Source organism: Heptranchias perlo, chromosome 11 (genome assembly GCF_035084215.1).
Source record: "Heptranchias perlo isolate sHepPer1 chromosome 11, sHepPer1.hap1, whole genome shotgun sequence".
In the NCBI taxonomy this organism is placed as follows: Eukaryota; Metazoa; Chordata; class Chondrichthyes; order Hexanchiformes; family Hexanchidae; genus Heptranchias; species Heptranchias perlo.
In genome coordinates, this window is record NC_090335.1 from 35062960 (window position 1) to 35090524 (window position 27565).

The 27565-nt window shown below is 39.7% G+C and overlaps 1 protein-coding gene across 1 annotated transcript; it reads right to left on the reverse strand.

Annotated features, from left to right (window-relative positions):
• Positions 1 to 10633: 10633 nt before the first annotated feature.
• slc51a (solute carrier family 51 member A) lies at positions 10634 to 27467 on the reverse strand. The gene is made up of 8 exons (XM_067992819.1): positions 27107 to 27467; positions 19963 to 20117; positions 19137 to 19210; positions 18337 to 18495; positions 16507 to 16618; positions 15760 to 15906; positions 14122 to 14227; positions 10634 to 13586 (listed from the first exon to the last, which is right to left on the reverse strand). Exons 1-8 carry the CDS (start codon positions 27180 to 27182, stop codon positions 13408 to 13410), a joined length of 1008 nt encoding a protein of 335 aa, XP_067848920.1. The 5' UTR covers positions 27183 to 27467; the 3' UTR covers positions 10634 to 13407.
• Between the last annotated feature and the right edge of the window lie 98 nt (positions 27468 to 27565).

Consider the following 27565-nt stretch of genomic DNA (forward strand, 5'->3'; position numbering starts at 1 on the left):
ATATATGTGATACCACAGTAATCTAATACTACACTTTATAAAAATAATGAATTTGACAAAGCTGTGACAAATAGTGGGTTTCAATCACCTTTCTAATGGGAACATATGAACAGCAGTAAGCCCCTTGAACCTGTTCCGCCATTCTATTTGATCACGGCTGATCTGTACCTCAATGCCATAGTCTATATATTTTAATATTTACACAGGAGTCTGACAGTTACTTTAAATGTATTCCAGCTTACTGAATATATCATGAATAAACACTCAATCATACTGTGACCTTGGCTATAAACTACTAGACATATTTATTGAACAGTAACCAAATAAATGAACAGTATTAAATACAAACAGTAAATTTACAGTAATTACAGACTATTATTCTCCTTGGAATATCAAAACAACAAAGGTGCTTTTCCTGTATTAACACTCAACATAGAGCTGAAATACAGTCCCTTACATCTTGCATGGCTATTCACTATCACTGTTGGCTTTATAATGACCTTTCAAAAATGAAGCCACAGCAGACATTGCTCTTCTGTCAAATGCAGGTAGGGGCAATCCTGCCTCTGTACTGCAGCCTCACTAGCCTGGTCACCCTCCAGGAAGCAAAGACAGAGGGGAATTCCCAAAAGAACCACCATTATGCCCAGTCTGAAAAGAGAGGGTCAAAGCTTTTTTTGCAACACTTGTAAATGTATCAGCTAGACCTTTTAAACTTTATTTTGCCTTCAACATAGTGTGTAGCAATCCTGTATGCCTGTTTCGTAGTGACAGAATTACAGTTGAGTGCAAATGAAGTGAAAATGACAGAAAATAACATCAGCATATCATTACTATCTTAGTTGCATGTGACTGCCCAAAAATGGATAGGAGCTTCCAGAAATGATGGAGGAAAATTGGGTGGGTGCAAAAGTGGGCAGAGATCAATCATAATCAATCTGCCTACTTGCTGTCTCAAAAACTTGTATGTAATGGAAAAGTAATGGAAAATCTAGGCTGGTGTTTCCTTATCTGACCAAGTGCTAGATCAAACAATTTGGCCTGCTCTCTCAAAGACAACACCTTCATTCTTAGCTGGTGTTTCTGAGAGAGAAAACACAGCTACAATTTTACGAGTAGTCAGTTCCAAAAAATAATTTGCCTAATGTCAATATATGTAGTTAAAGAATAAAGGAAGAAATATTTAATACAATGGTGTACTTTAACTAGAACGACTGTTCTCTGTTGTCCATCATCTGTTAATGGCTAGCTGAAATATATACCTCTTTGTCCATGAACCTGCCTGCCATCCACCAGCCTACCCACCCAATCCACCAGTAGTTATTAATACATATTTTTGGTGAATAAACGTGCAGGTATTTTTGTGGAATATTTGTATGGTAAATCTTTACATACAGTTATCCTCCTATAAAACTAATAAAGAACTGAATATTCTATGGTTTAGGTACTGAATTTTGTCACATTTTGTTTGGTAACCCCACTGTGAAGCGCCTTGGGATGTTTTGCTACGTTAAAGGCGCTATATAAATACAAGTTGTTGTTGTTGTTGTTCAAAGGGCTACCTCCTCTTTAAGAAAGGTTTCAAAATAAAATGGTAACATAATTGTGTACAAATTCAGGGAAATTTTCCAAATAAAAAATTATGGCCAAAATTGTAGGTTATCAATTAAAAACAAAGTGATGGAAAACTGCACTGTTGACTGACTGCACACAGGCCTTGTCCAGAACCAATAATATTGCAAAAAACACACTTTCTTTTCTTTCTAGAAGCTGGAGAAATGTGTGAATGAGAATTTATCATTTCTTCAGCCTATTCTAACACCCTATTAAGATTATAGCACTGTCACCCACTGTCACCTGATGCAAGTGATGGGGCAATGCTGCCACCAGACCAGATGATGTTTGGCTGCCCGAGGCAGCAGTTCCATCTATGGCAAATGTAAACACATGTCGCTGCTGGCATGTGCCACTGTTGTTTTCTGGCTGCAGGTGGATTGAGCGTTCAGTCCACCAATACAGTTGCTGGTCTGTATGGTCTTCTCAGCCATTGTGGAAAGCCCAGCAGCCAGAAATGAAATTTTCAAACAGGTCAGTGTATGCCATTGTTCTTGTGTTGCCATCAGTGTTTCGCTAGTTTAAATTCACCTCAAGCTAAAAACCCAAGACAAAGGGGTAGATTTTAACCTGGTGTGGTTTTTCGGCAGGTTTCCAGAAAAACAGTTTTTGCCTTCATCCATCCCCCACACAAGCAGAGTTTGTAGAGGAATCACTGGATAGCTGATTTTTCCCCTCCTTAGCTCAATGTGTTGTTGTCTCCAGTTAAAATTTGGCAATACGTTAAATATGTTTAGTGGGTTAAGAACAAGTAGATACATGTTATAAAAAGCAAAATACTGCAAATGCTGACAGTTCTGACGAAGGGTCGTAAGACCTGAAACATCGACCATACCTTCCTCTCTCCACAGATGCTGCTTGACCTGCTGAAACCCTCATCCATGCCTTTGTTACCTACAGACTTGACTATTCCAATGCTCTCGTGGCCAGCCTCCCTCCTTCCACCCTCTGTAAACTTGAGCTCATCCAAAACTCTGCTGCTCTTACCCTAACTTGCACCAAGTCCCGTTCACCCATCACCCCTGTGCTACATTGGCTCCCAGACTTCCGGCAACACCTTGATTTAAAAACTTTCATCCCTGTTTTCAAATCCCTCCATGGCCTCACCCCTCCCTATCTCTGTTACCTCCTCGAGTACTACAACCCTCTGAGATCACTGTGCTCCTCCAATTCTGGCCTCTTCCGCATCCCCAATTTTAATCGCTCAACTATTGTTGGCCGTGCATTTAGCTGCCTAGGTCCTAAGCTCTGGAATTCCCTCCCTAAACCTCTCCGCCTCTCTACCTCTCTCTCCTTTAAGATGCTGCTTAAAACCTACCTCTTTGACCAACCTGTCCTAATATCTCTTTATGTGGCTCATTGTCAAATTTTGTCTGATAATGCTCCTGTGAAGCATCTTCGGATGTTTTTACCACGTCAATGGTGCTATATAAATGCAATTTGCTGCTGTTGTTTCCAACAATTTTTGTTTTTATTTTTAGATAAACTTTATGTTTAGAATTTTAAAAAAATTAAATATTATGCTTGGACCAAAAATTCTATGTAGCTGGAGTGAATGGGAAATGTTTTAGTTATGTTGGAATTCGATGTTTGGACCATTACTGTGCTTTAACCTGTTCATTTGGTTTCCATGATTTGTTATTTAGTTAACATAATTCGTTGCATATACAACTAACTGGACTGTTCATGAGAATATTGCTTTCACTGTAATTTCAATGACTGTTACTTTTAATTCACCGCATGGAGTTTACACTTTCTGTGTTTGAATAGACCTATTTTATCTGCACAAACAGCTGAGATATATATACATATATAAACTTCTGATCAACGTTGTGATTAAGAAAACTCCCAAATTATGCTAGTCATTTTTACAGGCAGTCCATGGTAAATGTACTTTGAAATGTAAATAAAACCCTTAATTATGTCCAAGCTTACCAACACCAATAGTGACACTGCAGTTTATAATGTGCGCCAATGGTATAAACATATTTAAGGAGTATTACTATCAGCATTCGTTAGCCTGCTGTGTGTGAATTTGAATTATGTGTTCAAATGGATTTTCAGATTTTATAACAAGGTTAATAATTTAAAATGATAACTTTAACATCTTCTGTCTGTTTCAGCTGATATTTTAAAAATATTTTTGTTTAAAATGTGATTACTCATGCCATCAGTATATACAGTCATTGGTTTAGGCTTCTCCGTCCATCTTCCCAATTTGGTGCATCTCTGAGGGGGGAAGACTTCTGTCTGGCTGTGAGATGTCTCCCCAGTAGTTTGGAACAGAGGTTTTCTGTGGCAGGCTTCAGGAGCATGTCACTGTGGGAGAAAGAGGTGGCCAGCAAGCTGCTTATTGAGAAAAAAAATGTTCTGTTTGGATGATGAGGCCTATGCATGGTTCTGAAAGTGGCTACACAGGCCTCTCTTCTCCTCACAGGCCTGTCTGTCAAGCCTTGAACCTTATAGTGGTGGAGGAGTGGAATGCATTCCTATCAGCTGTTGCTCCGCTCCATTCAACATTGCAGTGCTTTTATAGAGCACAAAAGTGCCAACTCTATCTCCACCTCCTGACTCCTAATGATTAATTTAGAGATGTGAAAAATGGGTGTTGGGGCTAAAAATAAACAGCTGGGTGGTTGAATTAGCATGATATAATCGGTAATGACACTATAGGTTTTACAAACAGGACTTAGAAAAGTTGATAGTGGGGTGGTTGCGTTAGAGGGACAGTCAACAAATGAGTTTTTAGATTACACAATTGATTGTGTCTGCACTAATGACCTGTTTATTAATTTATTACAAAATGTAAAAGATCTACACCAAAAAAAACATTAGTTTGCACAGCAGCAAGTGACACATCTGCTATGCTGCAAATTTTCCTGATGGCCAATATAGTTGTGCTGAAACTGAGTTGACAGTGCAACTTTTTTTGGCTGTTCCAGGAAGTGAGTCTGCTGATGAAATGCAGAACTCCACAACAACGCTTCTTTCTGAAAGGTTGCTTCATATGTACCAGACACTCTACTGACCAAAAACAAAATGTGAAGCGGTTTTGGTCATGCATCAATTCAAAAGTGGCAGTATAAATCAGAAGAGGACCGAGTGCCGCGAGATCCGAGATCCACCCCAGAGAGATTTTCTTATGTCTAGTTAAGTTTGCATTGACTGCAGGATAACTGCAGCCTCAGTGTTAAAATTTGTTACAAATTGTTCATTTCTTAACCACTAATAGCTGTGCAATTTTACTGAGAAAAAAAAACACTGTTGTAATAAGTTTAGTCATATTTTTTTTATTCGTTCATGGGATGTGGGCATCGCTGGCGAGACCGGCATTTATTGCCCATCCCTAATTGCCCTTGAGAAGGTGGTGGTGAGCCGCCTTCTTGAAACACTGCAGTCCGTGTGGTGAAGGTTCTCCCACAGTGCTGTTAGATAGGGAGTTCCAGGATTTTGACCCAGCGTCGATGAAGGAACGGCGATATATTTCCAAGTTGGAATGGTGTGTGACTTGGAGGGGAACGTGCAGGTGGTGTTGTTCCCATGTGCCTGCTGTCCTTGTCCTTCTAGGTGGTAGAGGTCACGGGTTTGGGAGGTGCTGTCGAAGAAGCCTTGGCGAGTTGCTGCAGGGCATCCTGTAGATGGTACACACTGCAGCCACGGTGTGCCGGTGGTGAAGGGAGTGAATGCTTAGGGTGGTGGATGGGGTGCCAATCAAGCGGGCTGCTTTGTCCTGGATGGTGTCAAATTTCTTGAGTGTTGTTGGAGCTGCACTCATCCAGGCAAGTGGAGAGTATTGCATCACACTCCTGACTTGTGCCTTGTAGATGGTGGAAAGGCTTTGGGAAGTCAGGAGGTGAGTCACTCGCCGCTGAATACCCAGCTAGATGATAAAAGACCAAGGTCCACTTAGTTCATCTTCTACCATCCTGGTAGTAGCATGGCACAATGATAATGGAGTTGTTAACTAATCATAACAATCAATCTCTATCAATTAGTTCACAACAGACCTAGGCATGACATGAGAAAAACTCCAGTGGTGGAGAGCTTCCGGAACCATAGTTCCAAAGTCACCTGTTCCTCCCAAGCATGCTACACTTACCACATGTCATGTCATGTCTCAAATTACTATTTGACTGTTGGGGTGAGGGGGCAGGGGGCATCTTAGCCAAGCTCAATCCTGTCTTCAGCCAATGTCCACAAAAACACAATTTCCAGTTGGCATCAGACACATAGTAATTAGCAGCAGGTTCAATTTCTCCCCTCCCTAACCCAGAGGTGTTATTACCACCGTGGCTGAAGTCAACTAATTCAGCACAGACCAAAAATTGAAATAGAAAATGCTAGAAACACTTAGCGAGTCAGACAGCCCCTGTGGAGAGAAACATAAGGTAACGTTTCAGGTTGATGACCTTTCTCCAGAAATTGAACTTGGAATCTGTGACTCAGCTATAAGCTGTCTTTACCAACTGAACCATCAGGGAAACAGAGATTCTGGCATGCAGATTCTGTGGGGTTCTCCCAATTTCTCACCGTATCATTGGCTAGAGATCGGTGGAACCCCCAGAGAATCAGTGTAAAAGGCTGGAATGGCCATTTCTGCCATTTCTCCAGGGGTTCCGCCAATCTTCTGCCAAAGTTACAGCGGGATACTTGGAAAACACCTGTGGAATTTCAGAGCCTCTATAATTACTATCTATCATTTTATCTATTGAATGATTTTATTTTTTGTCTGGTATTCCTCTTCTTTTCCATTCTGTTTCCCCCGCATCACAAATCATCCCTGGTTGAGAATGCAAGCAGGCATTCTGCTACCAGCTCTCTAAATACAGCTGTAATATCCCCTATTTCCCTTATATGCTTTTGACTACAGGCACATCACTAGGGGAACTTTTGTTGTACAAACAATGCAACTGGAGGTAAACCTGTTGGAACAGCTTTCACCACATGTATAGAATCATAGAATCATAGAAGTTACAACATGGAAACAGGCCCTTCGGCCCAACATGTCCATGTCGCCCAGTTTATACCACTAAGCTAGTCCCAATTGCCTGCACTTGGCCCATATCCCTCTATACCCATCTTACCCATGTAACTGTCCAAATGCTTTGGACAGTTACATGGGTAAGATGGGTATAGAGGGGGTAGCTGGAAGCAAACAGGTATCAGCGGTAAAGGTAAATGGCTGACACTAGCGGCAGTTGGTTTTAGCACATATTTAGAAAACTGGATCAGTCCACAAGAGTTTAAAATATTTGCTTCAGAATATATTTCTTAAACAGAATAATCTGCAAGACTTTTGGAGGAAAAGGTTAGGTTTCTGAAATATAGAAAAAGTACTGAAAAGAATTCTAGGAAATGCTTTTCATAAATATGCTGATGTGCACATATTTGGTCAGTGCAAGAAAGAAATAATTGGAACTCTCTCTGCTTGTCACTTAGTAACTTGCTACATCACAAATGCCTGTCTAAAAGTCCAAATTATGCATGGCGTTAATGATACAAATTGATTTTGTCTGGTGTTACCACATCGCAATTTGGGGAGTACCGTATAATGTATTTTTTGGGCATTCCTATTGCCTCTCCAGAAATTCTACACTGGCATTAGCCAGGGCTCTGAAAAGTTATGGGCCTAGAAATTCGGCCGCACAGCGCCCATGTTTCGGGCACTAACTGGCCTACTAAGGACTCAACATGGCGGGCAGGAAGCATGCACACATTTCTAGGCTGTCATATTGGTGAAGGTCGATACGCTGGCAGCAGGAGCATATGCCAGGATTATTTAATGGGCAGAATAATTTATTTAAATTAGGATCCTGCGCTTCTTGCGGGACCCGATTTCGATTTTCAATTGCCCCAGCGTTTCACTCATCACATGCTGAACTCGCACAGCACAACATGGCGCTAACCGGCAGGAAAGCCTCATCACCAACAATATTTAAAGGGATCATACAGTACTTACAGGTTAGTAGCTGGTTTCTCATTTTAGGCTGTTGGTTAACTTCTGGACGTTGTGCTTATCAAGGTCGAATAGCTGCTTGTCTGTGTGTAATGTGAATTGTGGGTGAGGGTAATAGTGAGTGAGGGTAATAGTGGTGAGTGTGTGAGTATGAGGAGAGGGAGATGTGGTGAAATATAATTCAGTGATTGTAGGAGAGGGGAGGGGAGTTTTATGAGTTATGAGATAGGACATTTCCTATTTCATTAAATCACTCACAGTGAATCCTTATTCATTTCTGAATATTTCTTCTGCAAAACTGAGTACAGCTGTATGTCTGTTAACAGTCCACTAGATTTTAAAACATGAAGAGTGTGTAAATGCTGAAAAAAATAAAAATTCCAAATAAATATGGCCTGACTGAGACTGGAATTTAGTGTGTTAGAATTGCTGACGTTTTATCTATGTTACATATTTTGTCAATTCATTAATTTCCTGCATGACTGACTCTCAATTTTCTAATGCATGAACTTCCACTATTTATTCAAGTACAATTAGGCATTATTATCTCAAATAAAAGCATATCTTGTCAGGCTACAGATCACTTACAATTAAACCTCAAGTTTGAATGTGCATTTTTATTGTCAAGAACTGTAAATACTAAATGTAATTACCAGACAATAATTGCCAGTAAAGTTTGTTGGGATTACTAATCCACTGGTTATGACTCTTTCAAATTCATTACCAGCATTATATTTTCCAGAGAATGTATCTTTGTCTTTGAGATAATGGCATCAAAGTTCCTTTTGACTGTGATGCTTTATGTTAAAGTTTAATAATGTTACATAAAAACAGAAAATGCTGGAAATACTCAGCTACTGAAAGAAACTCTCCACAGATGCTGCCTGACTTGCTGAGTATTTCCAGCATTTTCTGTTTTTATTTCAGATTTCAAGCATCTGCAGTATTTTGCTTCTGATTTAATAATGTTAGCCCTGACATACTCAGGAGTCTAATATAATTTATCTATTAAACATTAATCACATCACCAGGCAAGTTAAACTATGATACAGTATAGTTAATTGCACTTTAGACTACATCTCTTGCCAAGGCAGTTCATGGGGTGTACACTATCTATATTTATCTTGTGTGATTTAATTTTTATACGGATCTGCAATTGTCTTTTAGATGTCAAGCAAATGTGTACTTTATTAATGAAAAACTTATTATTTAATAAGACAGTATCCTTTTGTGTTAAATAAAACAACCTGCAATTTGAAGCTATGAGGAAAAAAGTAATCCATTATGCATTTAACACATTCAGTTCAATTTCTTACAAATATAATTAGAGCGTGACACAGTAATTACATAGAATTGGTCACTGACACACACAACTGCATGTTCTTTAGATTAGTGCCAGGACTACTGAGTAAATGGCTGACATAAATAAAAGGGGACAATTTGTTTTTATATAAAATAAATATCTGGCAGCAATTCCACCAAAGAAGTTGTGCTGATGTCACAGATCACAGCTGTGAAGGGTGAACACTTTATTAATGTCATTAGCCCCTGAAATTACTGCCTTAACCTCACTGTCAGGCCTGTTATTCTTTATAATATATTATCTATTATTCATTATTTTTCAAATGTGCTTCCTTACTTTTTTTTGCTGTTATACTTTGCAATTACAGAGCCTGGTAAAAAAATGCTGTAATACATGTCAAAGAGTAATTAAGATGTAACGATGCAGAAGCTAAAAGAATGTGCCATTGTGTGACAATTACTAAAGTAATACCACCATTGTTTGAGGAAAATATACAATACACTTTGGGGCTAATCTTGCAAAGTAAGGCTCCCAGCATGGGGCCTCACTAGATGGGAGATTGGGTCAGAGATTGGGTTATAATGTCACAGGTTAATTCTGCAATCCACCTGAAAGTCTTTCTTCACTCACACCCTTACATGAAATCAACGTACTAAAAACCTCACATAATCTAATTGTTTGGTGCAGGTATTCACATCAGTGTTTCCAATACATTAGCCACAAGCCACATGTAGCTAATTGGGAATCCAGATGTGGCTAATTGCACTTCTGATTAGTAAATAAAAATGAGTCCGCTGTAAGGTGTTCCCTGATCAATCAAAGCATCTGAAGTGCTGCTTCAAGATGCCAATGGTACGCTCTTTAAAAATCCTGGAATGGGTCTCATTGTAGCTGCACTCTGCTTCTGTCTGTGACTGCTATAAGGTTGCCATAAGTTGGGTTAAAGAGGGTATCCTTCATTGCTGAGGTGCCATCCTTCCAGTCTTCAAATAAGCCTGGCATAGATGATTGCCTTAAAATTAAGGCATTGTGATTGCTGCCTAGGATGTACCCATTGTGCTATTTGATATTGTGATCTTCATTACTGGCCAGCTGCACAGTGATGGAGTGGAAGCCCTTGTGCTCATGCAGACCATAGTATTGGGTCCAGTGGTCCACTTGGGCACATGAGTGCCATCAGTTACCCCCTGGAATTTGGGGAATCCATCAGTGCAATGAAACTCGGCAACTGTGTCAAGGTGCCATTGCTATTTAATGAGAAAAGTTGCTGTTCCTCATAAGAGAGCAGTTACCTCTAAACACAATAATACATGAACTCCTGTTATTCTTGCTTGCTCCAAAGGTGGTGCTGTACCTACTTGGTTCAGCATAGTTCATTCATCCAGAACAATCCTAAAGTTCTCCCATTTCAGTTCCAACTAAGAGATGGTTTTAGGATCTCAATTGATATTTGTCACCAACTGGACAGTGCTTGCACCATGCACCGGTTGCTCCAGGTCTTCAGCGGCCTGATCCCATGGCACTATTTTCAAGTGTCCTGGCCAATATTCATCCCTCAACCAACATCACAGAAACAGATTATCTGGTCATTATCACATTGCTGTTTGTGGGACCTTTCTGTGCACAAAATGACTGGCGCATTTCCTACATTGCAACAGTGACTACACTTATTTGGCTGCAAAGCGCTTTGGGATGTCCTGAGGTTGTGAAAAGGTGCTATATATTCTTTCTTTTAACCATTAGACCACCACAATTTAAAATAAATTGATCTTATTTTATTAATAGGCACAAGTCTAATGTCATATAAAGTATAAGTTACAAAAGTATATGGGTAAGAAATGTAAGCAAATTGTTTACTAAATTCATACAGTGAAATGACATTAAATGATATCTGGTCAATTGACACATTGTTCACACATTGTTTGCTTTTGTCTTCCATGTACAGCCATAGACAAAGTACTATCTACTTTAAATTGACATTTCTTTGTTGCAGAACACAATTATGCAAATGTTTGACTAGGCATTAGTTAAATAGTGTATAACTCCTGTGAACATATAATTCAGACCAGTGAAAGAGAATGTAATTATTGTGCATCACATTTCAACAATTTGTTTTGCAAAACTGCTGCTGATTTTGTTGAAAGCAGATAGAACTAATAATTTCTGATACTACCAGTTCCCAGTACTAGATACTGTAAAATGGATTATTTGCACATCAGTAATTGTTTAGTTAGTACCACTGTTTCACATATTTTTCTTAATGTAAATTAATCTTCATTGTGACAGCCTAACATTCAATTTTTGTATGAAAAGATCAAGTTTTCAACTAGCCTTACTATGAAAATAATCAATGTCTCACAGTATGTTGTAATTTGCACATTAAGTAAAGAATATGTTTTCAAGGTGAAGCTCAATGACAATTGTAGCATTTTCAGGTAGCTAAGTATAACCAGCATTTTGCGGAATTTGATTCCTGTTACCTGCTATTTAGCAGGTTTTTGAAAGTTGTGTAACTAAATGATAAATACTGTTTCTGGTGGCACCCCTTGTGGTTAATGTTAAAAGTAAAATCCCTCAGTTGGAACTTTTCAAAGGAACTGCTGATTCATGAATTCCACAAGTAATATCTCACAGAAAAATTACTCAGAAGTGGATCTGGAACAAAAAAACATGAATATAGTGCTATTTCAGGAAGAATTAGGATTTGTTAAATATTTTCTTTTAGGATAAGGACGTAGCAAAGAATTTACTTTTGGCAATTTGTCATAAATTAATTTGGGCTCTTTTTAGTTAATTAACAGAGTCTGGGGCATATGACAAACATGATATTGAATTGGGGGGGGTGAACATTTCTGGTAACTTTAAGATTAAAGTATGTTTCACCTTGAATATGACACTCAGTAAAAATGAACATTAATTTCACAATCTATCTTTCAGCTATAAATCTACCAGAGCATATGAAATTCACGTAGCTTTCTCAGCTTTGGATATGGATTCATCCTTTATTTGGGGAGTTGTTTAGCCCAGGATTGACTCCCCAAGTAAGTGCTTAAGGTAAGAAATGGCATTCACAAGAAGTGCTCGTCAGGCAAACACAGGCCTACAGCCTGGATTTTCCATCCATTTAAAATAACAAATGCAAAATCCAGGCTGCAGGCCTGTAATTTCCTGTCCAGTGCTCCCTGTGAGCTCATTTTCATCCCTGTGAGGAACATGCCCAATCCATTGTAGCTGTCATTGGCATATTATTGCAGATAAGTGTTTCTATCCTGCCAAAATCAAGCATGATAGCAACAGAAAAGGGGCACAATTGGGAGGCAAGGTCTATCATCCACCTCATTACCTCAATCTGAATATCCCTTCCCCAACTCCTGCTAGTCCAGGCTGCTCCTGCAAATACCGAAGGTGGGGGCCAAGCAGGGGTAGCACGGCCCAGATTCCCAACCCATTTCCCTCCCCTCCACCCCTGTTCTCACTGCTCGCTGGGACCTCCAGATAGCATCAAGAATGGCCCCAAATGCTGCTAATGGAGACAGAGAGCCTAGTAGAGGCTTTCTGTCCCGACAATTTGTCCCCTCAGCCAAGGCCTTCAGTTGATGTTATCTTTGGGGTCCAGCAGCCTCTCTAAGCTATCTCCCTGCTTCCTCTGAGGTGGTCCTATTCAGCACCGCCTGGTTCGAACTGGGAACCACTAGTGGGCTCCCACATGCTGGTAGGAATCCCACTGGGAGTCTGACATGAATACAAAATAACCCGACTCAGGAAACTGGGCCAAAACTGAAGTCCCACCCTGACCCTATAGAGGCAAGAAAAGGAAAATCCAGTGCTTGTTCTCTGTTTCCTCCAGAAACATCCAACGGATTACATTTATGGTATAGGTTTGACTTTCAGAGAATGATAGCACCACTCTAATACTTGAAAACATCCCTAATTGGATGAATAGTTCAAGAAATTTCATTACATGGTACATTTGAGATTAATGTTATCTTTTGCATGATTACTTGAATAACACCTTCATTTGCATGGTGAATATGTAAAAAAGCTTCACATATCCATTTTCAAGATGGGCAAAGCCAAAGATTGTTTGACTCTTGTTGGAGTTTCTTTAGAATCTTGTAAAATTGGTGAAGAAACTGGACTGTACTTCAAACATGCATCTGAAATAGTCAGACTAAGCTCTTTGCTGGATAAATATTGGGCCAGATGTTCCTGTTCCTGGGCCTGGGCCTATCAGATCTCCTGGGTGCAATGAATACAGGGAAATCAGGTGTGGAGGAGAGGATCTCCCTAACAGAGTCTGCCCTGTTTTCCATCTATTGATTTAAATTGATAGAAAATCAAGTGGATTCCTTTCTGGCATGTGCTCTTCTCCATCTGATTTTCCATAGTCAATTGTTAAAACTGATGAGAATCTAAAACATTTGTAAATTATTGGGATGACAGGCTGGTGTTTGTGGAAAGCCAAAAAGAGAACCGAGAAACTGTCAATACCATAACATGAATCCTTGCCATTAACAGGTGCTTTATCACCGCCTTACACTCTCACGATTTCACCTACTGCTATGGTACCATTAAAGTGGTTGTGTGCATCTTCTATTTTTACTGAGGGTTGCATTTCATCTATTTCTTGTAAATTGTATTTCCTTCTGTAGTACATTCGTGACAATAAAGTGATAATAAACATCTCCATTATGAGGAGCTGCTGGTTCATATCTGGAAAAGATAGAAGTGTAATTTGTTAGTTGAGTGACTTGGCATTTAGGAAAAAGATCTCTATTAATTACAACAGAGGTTCCCTAGGCCGTTTGTGAAAAATAATAAACAATTCTTAGGGTAATTTTGTGAGGCTCCGCTGTCAGCATGGAGGATTGCTAGTGGCGAGCACAGGTTGGAGAATTAGCTACAGTGTTATAGCCCTATCTCCGACCTCAGGATAAGGCTAGAAAGGCCCTGGACTAGTAACAGAGCCTCAGAAGATTACCCTGTCTATTTGTAAGGTATGTGGTTTTATTCTAACCACACAAGAATGTAGGAATGCACAGGACCAGAATAGATCATTACAGTTCATCTGGCTGCTATCACTTAAATAACCTTGACAAATAATAAGAAATCTATATGCTCCCTCCTCAACCAAATTTGAGCACTATGCCTACTTTTGTGGCATAGTGCTCAAATTTAAATCACAATGGTATAATTTTTTGGAAATTTACAGTGTATGATAAAATAAAATAGCATCTAAATAACATACATCCTCCTCTGGCTGTGGGTGAAAATGGAGGTGCACAGGCTATGGCCCCTGCCAATGCTGATATGTTGATAATGGCAGCTTGGAGTTGAGTAAGAATGAATGTAATCTGTAGAAAAACCAACAGAAAATTAAAATCACCAAGTATAACATAAACCATGAGAATTAGACCTGTATGGTAGGCTTTAACAAATAGTGATTTCTTGAAGTTAACTTCTTGACTTCTCAGGTCGACCAGTCAATTATTTAGCAGAGTAACAAAACTGACTCAGACAAATGAAGTGTGATTGTTATAAGTTTCAGGTCTGCTTTATATAGTCTCTTGGATAAATCAATGTTGGTCAGTCCCGTAAACGGACTGAGCGTATTACGTTGAGGAGTGTGCCTGTACTGCCCAATATCAAATTATACGATAGCTTAACCTGTGGTGTAACAATAGGATCACCTTTGATCCGAATTGGATATTTTGTGTCCTTCACATTTGCCCTCATGCATACTTCTTCAATCTTTCAAAAGGTGGACTGAAACATTTGGTGAGACCAGATATGAAATGTTAAGCTGCTTCAATCCACAGATGGCAAGTGAACATACAGAATGACTGTCAAAGAAAATTCCACTTACTTAACTCAATCTCATTTGTCACCACCCGTCCCTTTACTTGTTTTGGCATTACCTTTCTTTCTAGATTACTTCAAACTACAAAAACTGACCTCCTGCATTTCAGCATCCAGCTCTGGGCCCCAGGCCTACACCTGACATTCACTTGTTTTAAAACCTGCCTGCCTATGCACCCTTTGTTCTGGGTTCCTAGCCAGGGAGAGGGTGGGGTTGTCATCTCTGGTTGGAGGTATTCCTGGAGATTTGATCACGTGACATCTGGCCACGTGAGCATCTGTTTGTGAAGAAAGAACATTTTTGGCCTTATGTGTTGAGTCTGCTTTTGAAACCTAGCAGAGTTAAGAGGTGTTGTTGTTACTTGTATCTCTCGTTCCTTGGTTAGGACTGGCGATTTCCATGTCATGGAAGCAAAAGAGGCTCAATGGATTTTTACCACATAAAATGTCCTAATACTCATAATGTCAGTTAAGGAATTCTGGAAAGAGGTTTAAGATTTTAGACTATTATTTTTGAACAGTTTAAATATATGTGTAAGTCAAGAATCGTACTGATGGCTATATAAATAAATTCAACCATTTGCTTTAACACTGATATCATGGTCTGAGAGTGTGCTATTTTCCACCTTTAGAAATGCACCATAGAACAAGGTGTGCAGCCTGGATAACCTCCAGTGCAAAATAGTGAAGTAAAATGGTAATTGTTAGCCCTTTGGTATGCTATCCCATTCATGTCACACGCAAAGTTATTCATTTCAGCTCATAGGAAACACGTGTCCACTTACGGATAATGCCTTTTTACAATGAACAAGAGTAAAAAGGAAGCAATATTTGTAGCAATCTTACTGTTTTATACAAGTTTTTAAAAATGTTACTGTTGTATAACTTCATTTATTTTCTTCATTGATACCATACACTTTATGTCCAATGATGTTCAAACCATACTGTTAGCTAACATTTGTTCTTGTTTATAAGAAATAAAAAATAAACAGTGTTTCTAACTGCAAGGTGCAGAGTCTATTCCTACCTGATAAAGGGTGAATTTGGGGATTATCTTCTGATTTTTAAGTTCAACTTTGACTTTGTTAAAAACAATCCCAATTGGCCACAGTGCAACTATTGTGGAGACACCAAGGGAAGTGTTAATCCATATTGCAGGTCCACTAGGCGTAAGCTGTAAAATAATAAATCATATACTATTATGTCCAGTAAAATACTTCTAACTATCATCAGCTCTATACCATAAATTATTTGTTTTTGTTTGCATTTAATCAAGTTTAAAATGGATAGTTTAGTCCTCCCTCCTTATGGGGTAACAGTTGGGCTCCACATGGTACCTATCCATTGATGCTATAGCTGAGGTCGATAACCCATCATGTATGAAATCGAAGCTTTGAACACGTACTAATCATGGGGCAACATTCTATTATCTGGCATGTTGAAAGTTATTCAGAGTTCTAAACCAAGTATTCAGTTAACACATTCCTCTATTCAGATCGCTCTCTACAGTCACTCTCATTTAATTTAATCATCTTCACTGAACGGTACACTACAGAGGCACTGAGAAATTATGGTGTGTATTTTTAAAGAGAGAATTACAGCATTAACTCAGAAATGCAAACTTTAAAAAATGTACTCCTTAGTCAGCAGCTCAGAAAAAAAGGCAAAATGTGTCAATTTCCACCTTGCTACTTAAAATGTCAACTTATCACCAACTTCTTTATTTATCCTATTCAACTGCTAGCATCTAACTAAATAGCAAAAAAAAACATACATCATCAAGGCTAAAGGTTCCATTCACCCAAAGGACTAATGTGAAAATCATTAGGACTGGCCGGAAGAAAGCAAGCTGAAATGTTCCCAATTTCAGCACGAACATCAGGCGTCTAAAAAGAAAGAAGCAAACATTAACCATATTTAAACAACAGTTTAAAATGGCAACTATAAGACATTAGTTTGGGTCTTCCATTTACTTTTAAAATATTAATCTAACAAGGGACTTAACTTTTGGCCACTTTGTGAAGAGCCTTGGGATGTTTTTGTTGTTGTATTATGTTTGGTACTTCAAATTTGAGTATCTAATCTAATTACTGGATTTTCACATACCTACTGCCAAAATAAAGGGCAACATATTTTATATATATATATAAATAAAAAAATACATATTGTTATGTATTTATGCTAATATTTACCAATTAAGTATTAATGCCAACAAATTTTACCATATTTACTCCCTTCCATTTTTGTGGGTTATTTCTTCTACTTTCCTAAGTCCCCTAGGCCATTTTCTTTGAACTGAGAGAGTGCCAACCAGTCTATTTCTAAACATCTGACAAAGCCAACCTAAAGTAGCCACTGTGAAGTGTGCAAGATTGAAATCAGTTGATTTTCCCTCTGATTTTCTCTTGGGAATCAACAGTACACACAGCTTGGCTAAGATCAGGAGCTCACCATGTGGAGTATTGTGTCAGGAGAACCCACAGCTACAACTTTGCATATCAGTGCATCAAGGTGCTCCATTACATGGCTTACAGATTTAATGAAATAGTGGGGTTGATATTAAACACCTCCCCCCTCCCCACGACAGGTGGGAGAACGTGTCCCCAACTGTTGCGTAAGCACCTGCTGCCGTTTTTATGGCGGCGGGCTGCGAGCCGTGCGAATGTCCCATCTTGTAGAGGCGGGACACTTCATTATAATATTTAAATCAGGCTCTCGGTACAGTTGGGTGCCTGATTTCAATTTGACAGTTGTCTATCATGTTTCCCAGGGCTTGGGAAACCCGGCAGTGAAATGGAGATGGGAGCAGCCGGCTGCAGAAGGCAAGTGCTTTTTAGAGCATTCCCTGTGGGCCAGGAGGAGCAGGAGTGTTCCACCCAGCCTCTCAAGCAAATCTTCAGCCTCCCGTCTGCCGGTCACGGCCTCTCCTTGCTGCCGCGATCGGTTGACCCAACCCCCAACCTCTAGCCTCCTGCCCCACAATCGGCCAACCCCTCCCTCCCGATTGCCCGGCCCTAATATGTCTTAACCCCCAAACACACAAGAACATCTCACTGCCGCAGTGTGACAATTCCATTTACAAAGGATAGTGAACTTCTGGAACTCTCTCCCCCAAAAAGCTGTTGAGGCTGGATCAATTGAAAATTCCAAAACTGAGATTGATAGATTTTTGTTAGGCAAGGTTATTAAGGGATACAAACCAAGGCGGGTAAATGGAGTTGCAATACAGAGCAACCATGATCTAACTGAATGGCGGAACAGGTTCGAGGGATTGAAAGGAACAAGAGTAGGCCAGTGTTCTATTCCAGAAATCAAAATTTAGTGTTAAATTATCGGAAGTTTTTTTTTGTGGACCTACAACCTTCAAGGGACTGGGTTGATATCACTTAGACTCCATTCAAACAGAACCAGAACAGCTGACAAAGACAGCACAATCTCATCCCACCACTATGGGTTGGATTCTGGCCCAGATCCCAAACAAGCTGATGAAACAGTTGTCACTGAGCCACCCAAACCCCTTACCAATTCAATAACTCAGAATATAGTATGTCAGTAACAGACAATGGGTCCAAGAACATTTTCTTCAACAAAGTCTACAGCTCACCTTGATATCTTTGCAAAAGGCAAACAAAGACAGCAGCAACAACAGGGGCCTGTACTAATCTTGACAGGAGTATTTTCAAAACGTTTCAGGAATGCCTCATCACCTCCAAATTCTTCTATCATCATCTTCTGGAACTTATGGATAACAACTGCAAAGTACCTATAGCAATAATAACAAAATAATCCAAGAAACTTATCTGACAATATATAGTTCAGTTAAACGGCTGTGTATTCTACCTAGATGTTACATAATCCTGAATGTTTTAAAATGTCTCTCAGTTACCATGGCCTTGAAGTTCCGTGGAGGGTTCCGCTGGTCTCCCGCTGAAGTTAATGCTCAAGTCAGGGCCTATGTCTCATGCCACAAAAATTTCTAGTGCAAGATTGTGAAATTACCCATTTCAGATTAAAAATAACTTTAAAGCTATACGTCACCAATTTTGTTCCTAAATCTATCAACTATTAAGGTGTACCTCATAATGAAGAAATTACTTAAAAGGGAATTGTATTCATCTGCATTCTCATGTCATCTTAGATGTTATAAAGGGATACAGTTGCACATTTATTGGTGGCTCTGTTTTCTATTGTTTTTTGTTTTGTACCGGACATTATCCAATTCCATCTCCAATGACCATGAACATAATTTTTTTTGTAGAAAAATTAGAGGTTTGATTGAGGAGCTCCTGATAGCTTGCTGTAGACAGTATGTAATTTCAATCCATTTCTACTTTCCAGAATTTAATGTAGACAATTAAAATGTAGCGTATTCTAGGAGCAAAAAAACCCAAAAGAAATACATACACTGCTGTTGTCAAATCTGTGATCATTGATGCTAGAGGAACCCACATCCCAACACAAGATGTACATGCTATCACCTGAAACAAAAACATAAAGCAACTGTTACTTTTAAATATTCTAAAAGTTAACATTCTTAAATATTGTAAAACAGTTTCCAAATAAACTGTACAAAAATACAGCGATTTCCAGAATTGGTATTTGTGGATAGACATCCTAATGGTGTGTAAGGCATGTTGAATTTGGGTGTTTAGTCACATTTTAGATAGAAAGCTGATATATTTACTTTAAAATATAGGAATTTTGTTGAAATTCAGAATGTGCTTTTTATTTTCTTTGCCAGTAGCTTCCACTTGCATTATTTTATAATACTTAAAATACAAAATTGAGCACTCTTGTGAAGGACCTTGCAACAGGAAGGTCTTGAAGTTACACAAAAAAATAGTAACATAAAAACATTTAACACATTCATTTGAAATTTCTCTTCTCCTTTATTTTTGCACAGATATTAACTTGTTTAAAATAAATGTGTCAATACCTTGCTAAAATGAGGAGTGGGGGGGGAAAGAGAGGAATTTCAGACAAACACATTAAATGCTAGTATTCCTCAGTAATTTCAGGGCAACAGTTTTTAAAAACAGAATTCCAAACTAGGCCAGTACTCTTTATGTGGGCAGGTGGCTTTTCAATTTGAAAACCTGTAGGTGAAATTAATATATTAAAGCAGGACAGAAAAGGGGAGATATTTGAAATCTTATGGAAAATTGGAAGACAATTCCTGAAAAACATGGGAGTATGAATTTCCCAGCTAGATAGTGTAAAGTGCACTTACAGGTGCAGCCCCGCTGACCCACATAATAGTCGTTCTCCTGTTTGTGGGAGGGACTTTTCTCACCAGGTAGATAACTTCCTCAAAATACACGAGATTTGCAATTACAGCCATTAGAGTGAGAACACTGTACAAGATGATAGTGGGCACATTCAAATCTGTGGAAAGAAACAAAGTTAGTTACTTTAAATGAGCTGTCTCCATTGTCATTTTGATAAACCACTTCCTAAATGTATTTCTAATGTTTATTTTTATGATTTGAATAAATGCTTGACATTGGTTGGGAAATGATCAATTAATACTTTTTTTAAAGAAACAGGCTGTGGTATATTTAAACTTCTGTATGTAGTGGTGCAATTATATAAATGTATTTAGAATTTTCAACAGAAATTAAACTTATTACAGATTTACTTTGAGCAGATGCCTTATGATGCAGATGATATGATTAGCTTGATTATACCTAGCCATTTTATTATTGTTACAGTTGAAGATTGTTAATTGAGTGCCCAGATATAAAAGAAATCCTCCTATTGATTAGATTATATGCACTGAGCAAAGGCCTGCTATAAATACTGAAATAATGGCAGCCAAGAGGTCCATTAAGAAAGAACCATGGGAACGAAATTCCGTGCAATAACTTTTTTGCCACAATTAACAGGAGGAATTTCCTTATGTGCAGTCTAAAGTGGGGAGTGTGTTTTCTACATAGGTGTAAAATAATCATTTGCCCATGACTGAGTGATCACTTCAGGGAATTATCAAGTTTCTTTTCACTTCACTGAAGTAATTATAGAATTTTACATCACAAAAAGAGGCCAAATGGCCCAACGTGACTGAGCTGGCTCTCTGAAAGAGCTATTCATTTAATCCCATTTCCCGGCCAGTTCCTTATACTATTTTAAATTTTCCTTTTTCAGATATTTATCCATTATCCTTTTAAAAGCTATTATGGATTCTGCTTCCACTACTGTTGCTGGTAGGATATCTATATTCTAACAATCTTCTGTGTGAAGAAAATTTTCATAACCTTTCCATTTTATTGGAATTAGTGACAATAGAGATTAAAACATAAAAATACTTGTAACAAAAATACAAGAACTTCACAATAGCCACAGTGCACGTTATTAATAATCTGAACTTTCATTTCACTCAGCTATCTGAACTATTCTGAACAATAACTTGATGCTACAGTTCTTTTCTACGTTCCCAAATCTGTGAAGGCAAGTTGAAAGAGTTTAAAGGATTACTCCACAATAATGCACGATCGTAATACAGTCTTGGGTTTATCTTAATGTTCAACTACGGCCACATTAAATTGGGAAAATGGATCCTGTCAAGAACTTTTGGGGAAAATCTTGAAACATATAATGCAAGTTTGGATATCTGTAAACTCATATGCGGTTATTTTAGTGAGAATAGTTTATCTCAAAAAATGGCCCCATAGATTTTTTTTATTCATTCATGGGATGTGGGCGTCGCTGGCAAGGCTAGCATTTATTGCCCATCCCTAATTGCCCTTGAGAAGGTGGTGGTGAGCCATCTTCTTGAACTGCTGCAGTCCATTTGCTGAAGGTTTTCCCACAGTGCTGTTAGGAAGGGAGTTCCAGGATTTTGACCCAGCAATGATGAAGGAATGGCGATATATTTCCAAGTCAGGATGGTGTGTGACTTGGAAGGGAACGTGCAGGTGGTGTTGTTCCCATGTGCCTGCTGCCCTTGTCCTTCTAGGTGGTAGAGGTCACGGGTTTGGGAGGTGCTGTTGAAGAAAGCTTGGCGAGTTGCTACAGTGCATCTTGTGGATGGTACACACTGCAGCCATGGTGTGCCGGTGGTGAAGGGAATGAATGTTTAGGGTGGTGGATGGAGTTCCAATCAAGTGGGCTGCTTTGTCCTGGATGGTGTTGAGCTTCTTGAGTGTTGTTGGAGCTGCACTCATCCAGGCAAGTAAAGAGTATTCCATCACACTCCTGACTTGTGCCATGTAGATGGCTTTGAGGAGTCAGGAGGTGAGTCACTTGCCGCAGAATAACCAGCCTCTGACCTGCTCTTGTAGGCACAGTATTTATGTGGCTGGTCCAGTTAAGTTTCTGGTCAATGGTGATCCCCAGGATGCTGATGGTGGGGGATTCGGCAATGGTAATGCCATTGAATGGAATAGTATCAGCATATACATATCAGTAACTGTAAAGGGTCTCTAAAGATTATTAAGCAAAATGATAGTAAACTAAGAACACAAATAAATATCTTGTAGATGATGTGGTGAAAGGCAAGAATATAGCTATTGGTGGAGATGTCAAGTTAATGGAAACTCAAAGAGCTGCGAATGAGGATGGAGGAAGGAGCAGATATTGGAAGAACTGCTTTTCCTCAGAATATGAATGTCAGTCAGAATACAGAACAGATTTTTTTTAAGAAATAGAAGTTAACAAACTAAGTAGAAATATACTAATTTGGGATCTTCTATAACTGCTGTATTAGTATCTTCTAGAACAGAATAACTAGTGTCAAAGGGAAGGCTTGGGTGTGTGATAGGGGAAGGGAAGTACTGGCTATGTGGGAAGTCGGGAGATTTACTGAGTGACCGCATGAATGGTTCCATAGTGTATTATCGGCGCCCCCCTTTTGCCATGAGAGCCAGTCTACTCCTGGAAGCTAATTAGGTGACGTGATTCATTGTAGAAGAATGCAATATGCAATATTTCTTTTGGTAAATGTTCAATATATTCTGTTAATGTTTAAGTTAATGTTTATTTACTGTTGGTGTTTAAAATTATATATTTTATTATTTTTGTGTGATTCTCTAAGAATGTATTCAAAAATATTTAATAAAACAAAATGTTTAGGAAAAAGTAAGAGTAGCAGAATGAACACTCCATACCACGACCACATAACAATAGTCACTGCACTCCATAAAACAAATTCATTGTATGAAGTACTTTGAGACCACATGATAAATATCACATAAGTGCAAGTCTGATTTTCTTCCTTTCTCTTATGAAAAAGACTGGCTTCTTCTGTTAACTTAATGGCAGCCACATGTTTTGGCAATGTTTTGCAATCACTGGCAACAGTTATGTTGACACTGAAACAGTATGGTCCGGATGTGGTTGAAATATTTTTAATAACTATGTAGCCTGCCAAGACTTTCTTTTGTAAAGCAATTGAAGCAGTGAGCACATCAGTGATTGTATATAGAGCTCAGAAGTGTGGAGTTGTGCTAAGAAGCAGATCCAACCTGCACTGAAACACTTATTACCTATTAACTCTTTAAATTGAGGCCTTCAATATCAGTGCATTTTTCTTCGTTTATTTTGAAAGCAATATCTACTTTCTGCGATTCTCAGGTTTTTCCTAGTCAGTCAAGATGGCAAGCAAGTGTACTGCTCCAGATGCTTTGGCAGTTCTGTTTTTCAACCAACTGCTAGAAATTTGGGGGAATCATCAGTGGAAGCAGTACTTCTTTTACAAACAGTTGCAAAGAAGCATGACTAACTTTAACATCCTTTTTCTGTTTCATTTTTGATGTTATGGTACGTTCACATTCCACAAGTTCAGCATCAGTGTGAGTCAAAAACCTTCCCACCAATTGGAGCATAAATTAGATGTGATGGCCCAAACTGACTCTGAAATGAAGCAGAAGAAGACTTGGTTGCAGAGATTCAGACTTTATTTACACTTTAGCTGCAGCTAGGTGCCAAGTGAAACCACTTCATACTGACACTACAGTTGTAAATGCATCCTTAGTAAGTGCTGATGGCATTATTAGAGGAATCATCTGGAAACAAGTTACAAAACTGGCAACATAGAAGGTGGTTAGTTAAGCCTTGACCTGCTGTGTAAACTAGAATAGCATATGGTTAGCATAAGCTGTGATGGACAAATTAAGAGTTAACCACACAAAAAAAATCTGAAAAGGACAGAAAAAAAAAATTGTTGATAGAATCATTGAAAGGTTACAGCACGGAAGGAAGCCATTCGGCCCATCGAGTCCGCACCGGCTCTATGCAACAGCAATCCAGCTAGTCCCACTCTCCCGCCTTATCCCCGCAGCCCTGCAAATTTTTTCCTTTCAAGTACCTATCCAGTTCCCTTTTGAAGGCCATGATTGAATCTGCCTCCACCACCTCCTCAGGCAGTGCATTCCAGATCTTAACCACTCGCTGTGTAAAAACGTTTTTCCTCATGTCACCTTTGGTTCTTTTGCCAATCACCTTAAATCTAGGTCCTCTGGTTTTTACCCTTCCAATGGGAACAGCTTCTCTCTATCTACTCTGTCTAGACCCTTCATGATTTTGAATACCTCTATCAAATCTCCTTGTAACCTTCTCTGTTCCAAGGAGAACAACCCCAGCTTCTATAGTCTATCCATGTAACTAAAGTCCCTCATCCCTGGAATCATTCTAGTAAATCTCTTCTGCACCCTCTCTAAGGCCTTCACATCTTTCCTAAAGTGCGGTGCCCAGAGCTGGACACAATACTCCAGTTATGGCCGAACCAGTGTTTTATAAAGGTTCATCATAACTTCCATAGTTTTGTACTCTATGCCTCTATTTATAAAGCCTAGGATCCCGTATACTTTTTTAACCGCTTTCTCAATCTGCCCTGCCACCTTCAATGATTGTGAACATATACCCCCGGATCTCTCTGTTCCTGTATCCCTTTTAGAGTTGTGCCCTCTAGTTTATATTGCCTCTCCTCGTTCTTCCTACAGAAATGTATCACTTCACATTTTTCTGCGTTAAATTTCACCTGCCACGTGTCCACCCATGCCACCAACCTGTCTATATCCTCAAAGTCTATCACTGTCCTCCTCACTGTTCACTACCCTTCCAAGTTTTGTGTCATCAGCAAATTTGGAAATTGTGCCCTGTACACCCAAGTCCAAGTCATTAATATATATGAAGAAATGCAGTGGTCCCAGCATGAACCCATGGGGAACTCCACTATATACCTCCCTCCAGTCCGAAAAACAACCGTTCACCACTAATCTATGTTTCCTGTCACTTAGCCAATTCTGCATCCATGTTGCTACTGCCCCCTTTATTCCATGGGCCGCAATCTTGATGATAAGCCTACCATGCGGCACTTTATCAAACGCCTTTTGAAAGTCCATGTACACCACATCAACTGCATTGCCCTCATCTACCCTCCCGGTTACCTCATCAAAAAACTCGATATCAGGTTAGTTAAACACGATTTGCCTTTAACAAATCTGTGCTGGCTTTCCCTAATCAATCCACACTCGTCCAAGTGACTGTTAATTCTGTCCTGGATTATTGTTACTGAGAGTCTGGCAGCATCTTCTTCCTGTACTCATTTAGTACCTCAGCCAATCCCTCTGCCTCCATGAGTAGATCTCCTTTATGGTCCCTAATTTCTTACTACCCGTTTACTGTTTACATGCCTGTAGAAGACTTTTGGATTCTCTTTTATGTTGGCCACTAGTCTCTTCTCGTACTCTTGTGGAAAACCATAAAGACCACATTAATGTAGAAATACGTGAACAGTTACTTGACCATAAAAAGAGAAAAGCATGATGGGTATTTGACCAATGTTAACTCCTTGACTCCCATACATAGGGTAGTTACAATTTCACTCACACACACAGAAAGACTCAATTGTCTTTGGTACGTTGATAATTAAGTTGGCTGTCCAGGTGCTTGGTACTGTCTGGCCTCCCCCCCTCCCCCCGTGCAGATAAGGGTATTGCTGGCTTATAATATAATGAGAATAGTTTCTTGAGAGGCCCTGTGGCCTTGATTCTGACTTCAGCCCTACTGAATAACCAGCTTTGGAATTTAGGGAGGTGGTGTTCTCGGGCCTGCGAGGCCTACTACGTGCCAAAACAGGAATGAGCTATGGATGTCCAGAGGAGGCAGGCTCCCTGCTTGATTGACTAACCACTTGAACTAATGGGGAATGTACATGTACACCCATATTCTATGATAGACAGATATTGCTGATTGAACTGTATAAATGTGAACTGTGTCCTTTGTCCAGGGAAGTGGTAGTTCTGACCATCGTCAGAGCAGATCTTCCCTTGAGCTCAAGTTTCTTTCAATTAAAATTCTTACTTGTCTGAAAATAAGTGTTTGGAGTTAATGCATTGTGTATAATAGGTAATTAAGTTTGCGACACTCTCTCTTTGCCCCTCTTATTTTCTTTATCACTTCCCCTCTGAACTTTCTACATTCTACCTGGTTCTCACTTGTGTTATCAACCTGACATCTGTATACACCCCTTTCTTCCATTTCATCTTACTCACTATCTCTCTTATCATCCAGGGAGTGCTGGCTTTAGTTGCCCAACCTTTCTGCCTCATGGGAATGTGCCTAGACTTACCCAAACCATCTCCTCCTTAAAGACCGCCCATTCTTCAATTATAGTTTTGCCTGCCAATCTTTGATTCCAATTTACCCTGACCAGTTCTGTTCTCATCAAAATGTTGAAATTGGCCCTCCTCCAATTGAGTCCTTTTACTTTAGAGTGGACCATGTCCTTTTCCGTAGCTATTCTAAACCTTATGATATGATCACTGCTCCCTAAATGTTCAAAGAATAAGCCCAACTATCCAAAACCAAAAATGTACACATTGTATTACTGCATGGCTGGATGGGTTTACTTGTTGCGCTGGTCTAGGGAAGTTCAGAAAAATTGAACTAACTTATTTAGAGAGGGTAGGGACCACTCCCATGAAGAGGCCGCAATGGTAGCAGCGGCCAGGCAGGGTCCGTTAGTTCAGAAAGCCTGTGGGGTCTCTCATAACTACAGCCACAGAATTGCCCACGCCCGGTACTCCCGCTCGTCCTCACCAGCCGCTGCTCCCAGCCTGCGGCATCTACTGTTCACTGGGGGGGAGGCAGTGCCCGAGCCGCCGGGGTCTCGTCCTCCTCCCCCCAGCACATCCCTTGGACTTTAGTTCGGGGCCCGAATCCCCGCGGGTGCGGCCACTTCGGTGTCAGAAGCGAACCCCCAAACCGCTTTACATCGGCACTAAATAAAAGGGAGCAGCCGCCCACTGGGGGAGTTAGAAGGACCTTCACCATCTTCTTTCCAATGGGTGATTTACAAGTCCCAATGTTCACGGATTATGCCGGCAAGGACTGAATCAAAGACCCGCAAAGTAACTTTCATTTTGTTTACTTACTCATTAAAATATCGCCGGCTTTGGGTGGGCTGGAGCCGCAGTAAAGGTCCAAGGTCTGGTTTGCCGCTTCAGTCATCTCTCGACCACACACTGACTTTCTGTTATTATGGAGGAGACAGGCTGAGAACCCCCGGCTCCGCGTCTCTTACACACCACGCCGCCGCTTTCCCAACCAGCCTGACTGCAACTTGCACAGTGTTCAGCTGCTGCCCGCACCTTGATTCATTTTCGGTTCTTGGGAGTTCACGTTCTTCAGAAGGTAAACATCAACTACGGGAGTTGTAAAGCAATCGGGAGATTACCAACAAACCCTTTTAAAATTGAAATGTAAATCCCGCCTCTCCCGGCAGCTAAAAAAAAACTGGGTCAATGATCATGTAGTATAGGTGATCCAAGTGCAATGGCCTGTAGTGCAGTAACTTCCAACACCTACAACTAACCACATTGGTGCCAACAGAT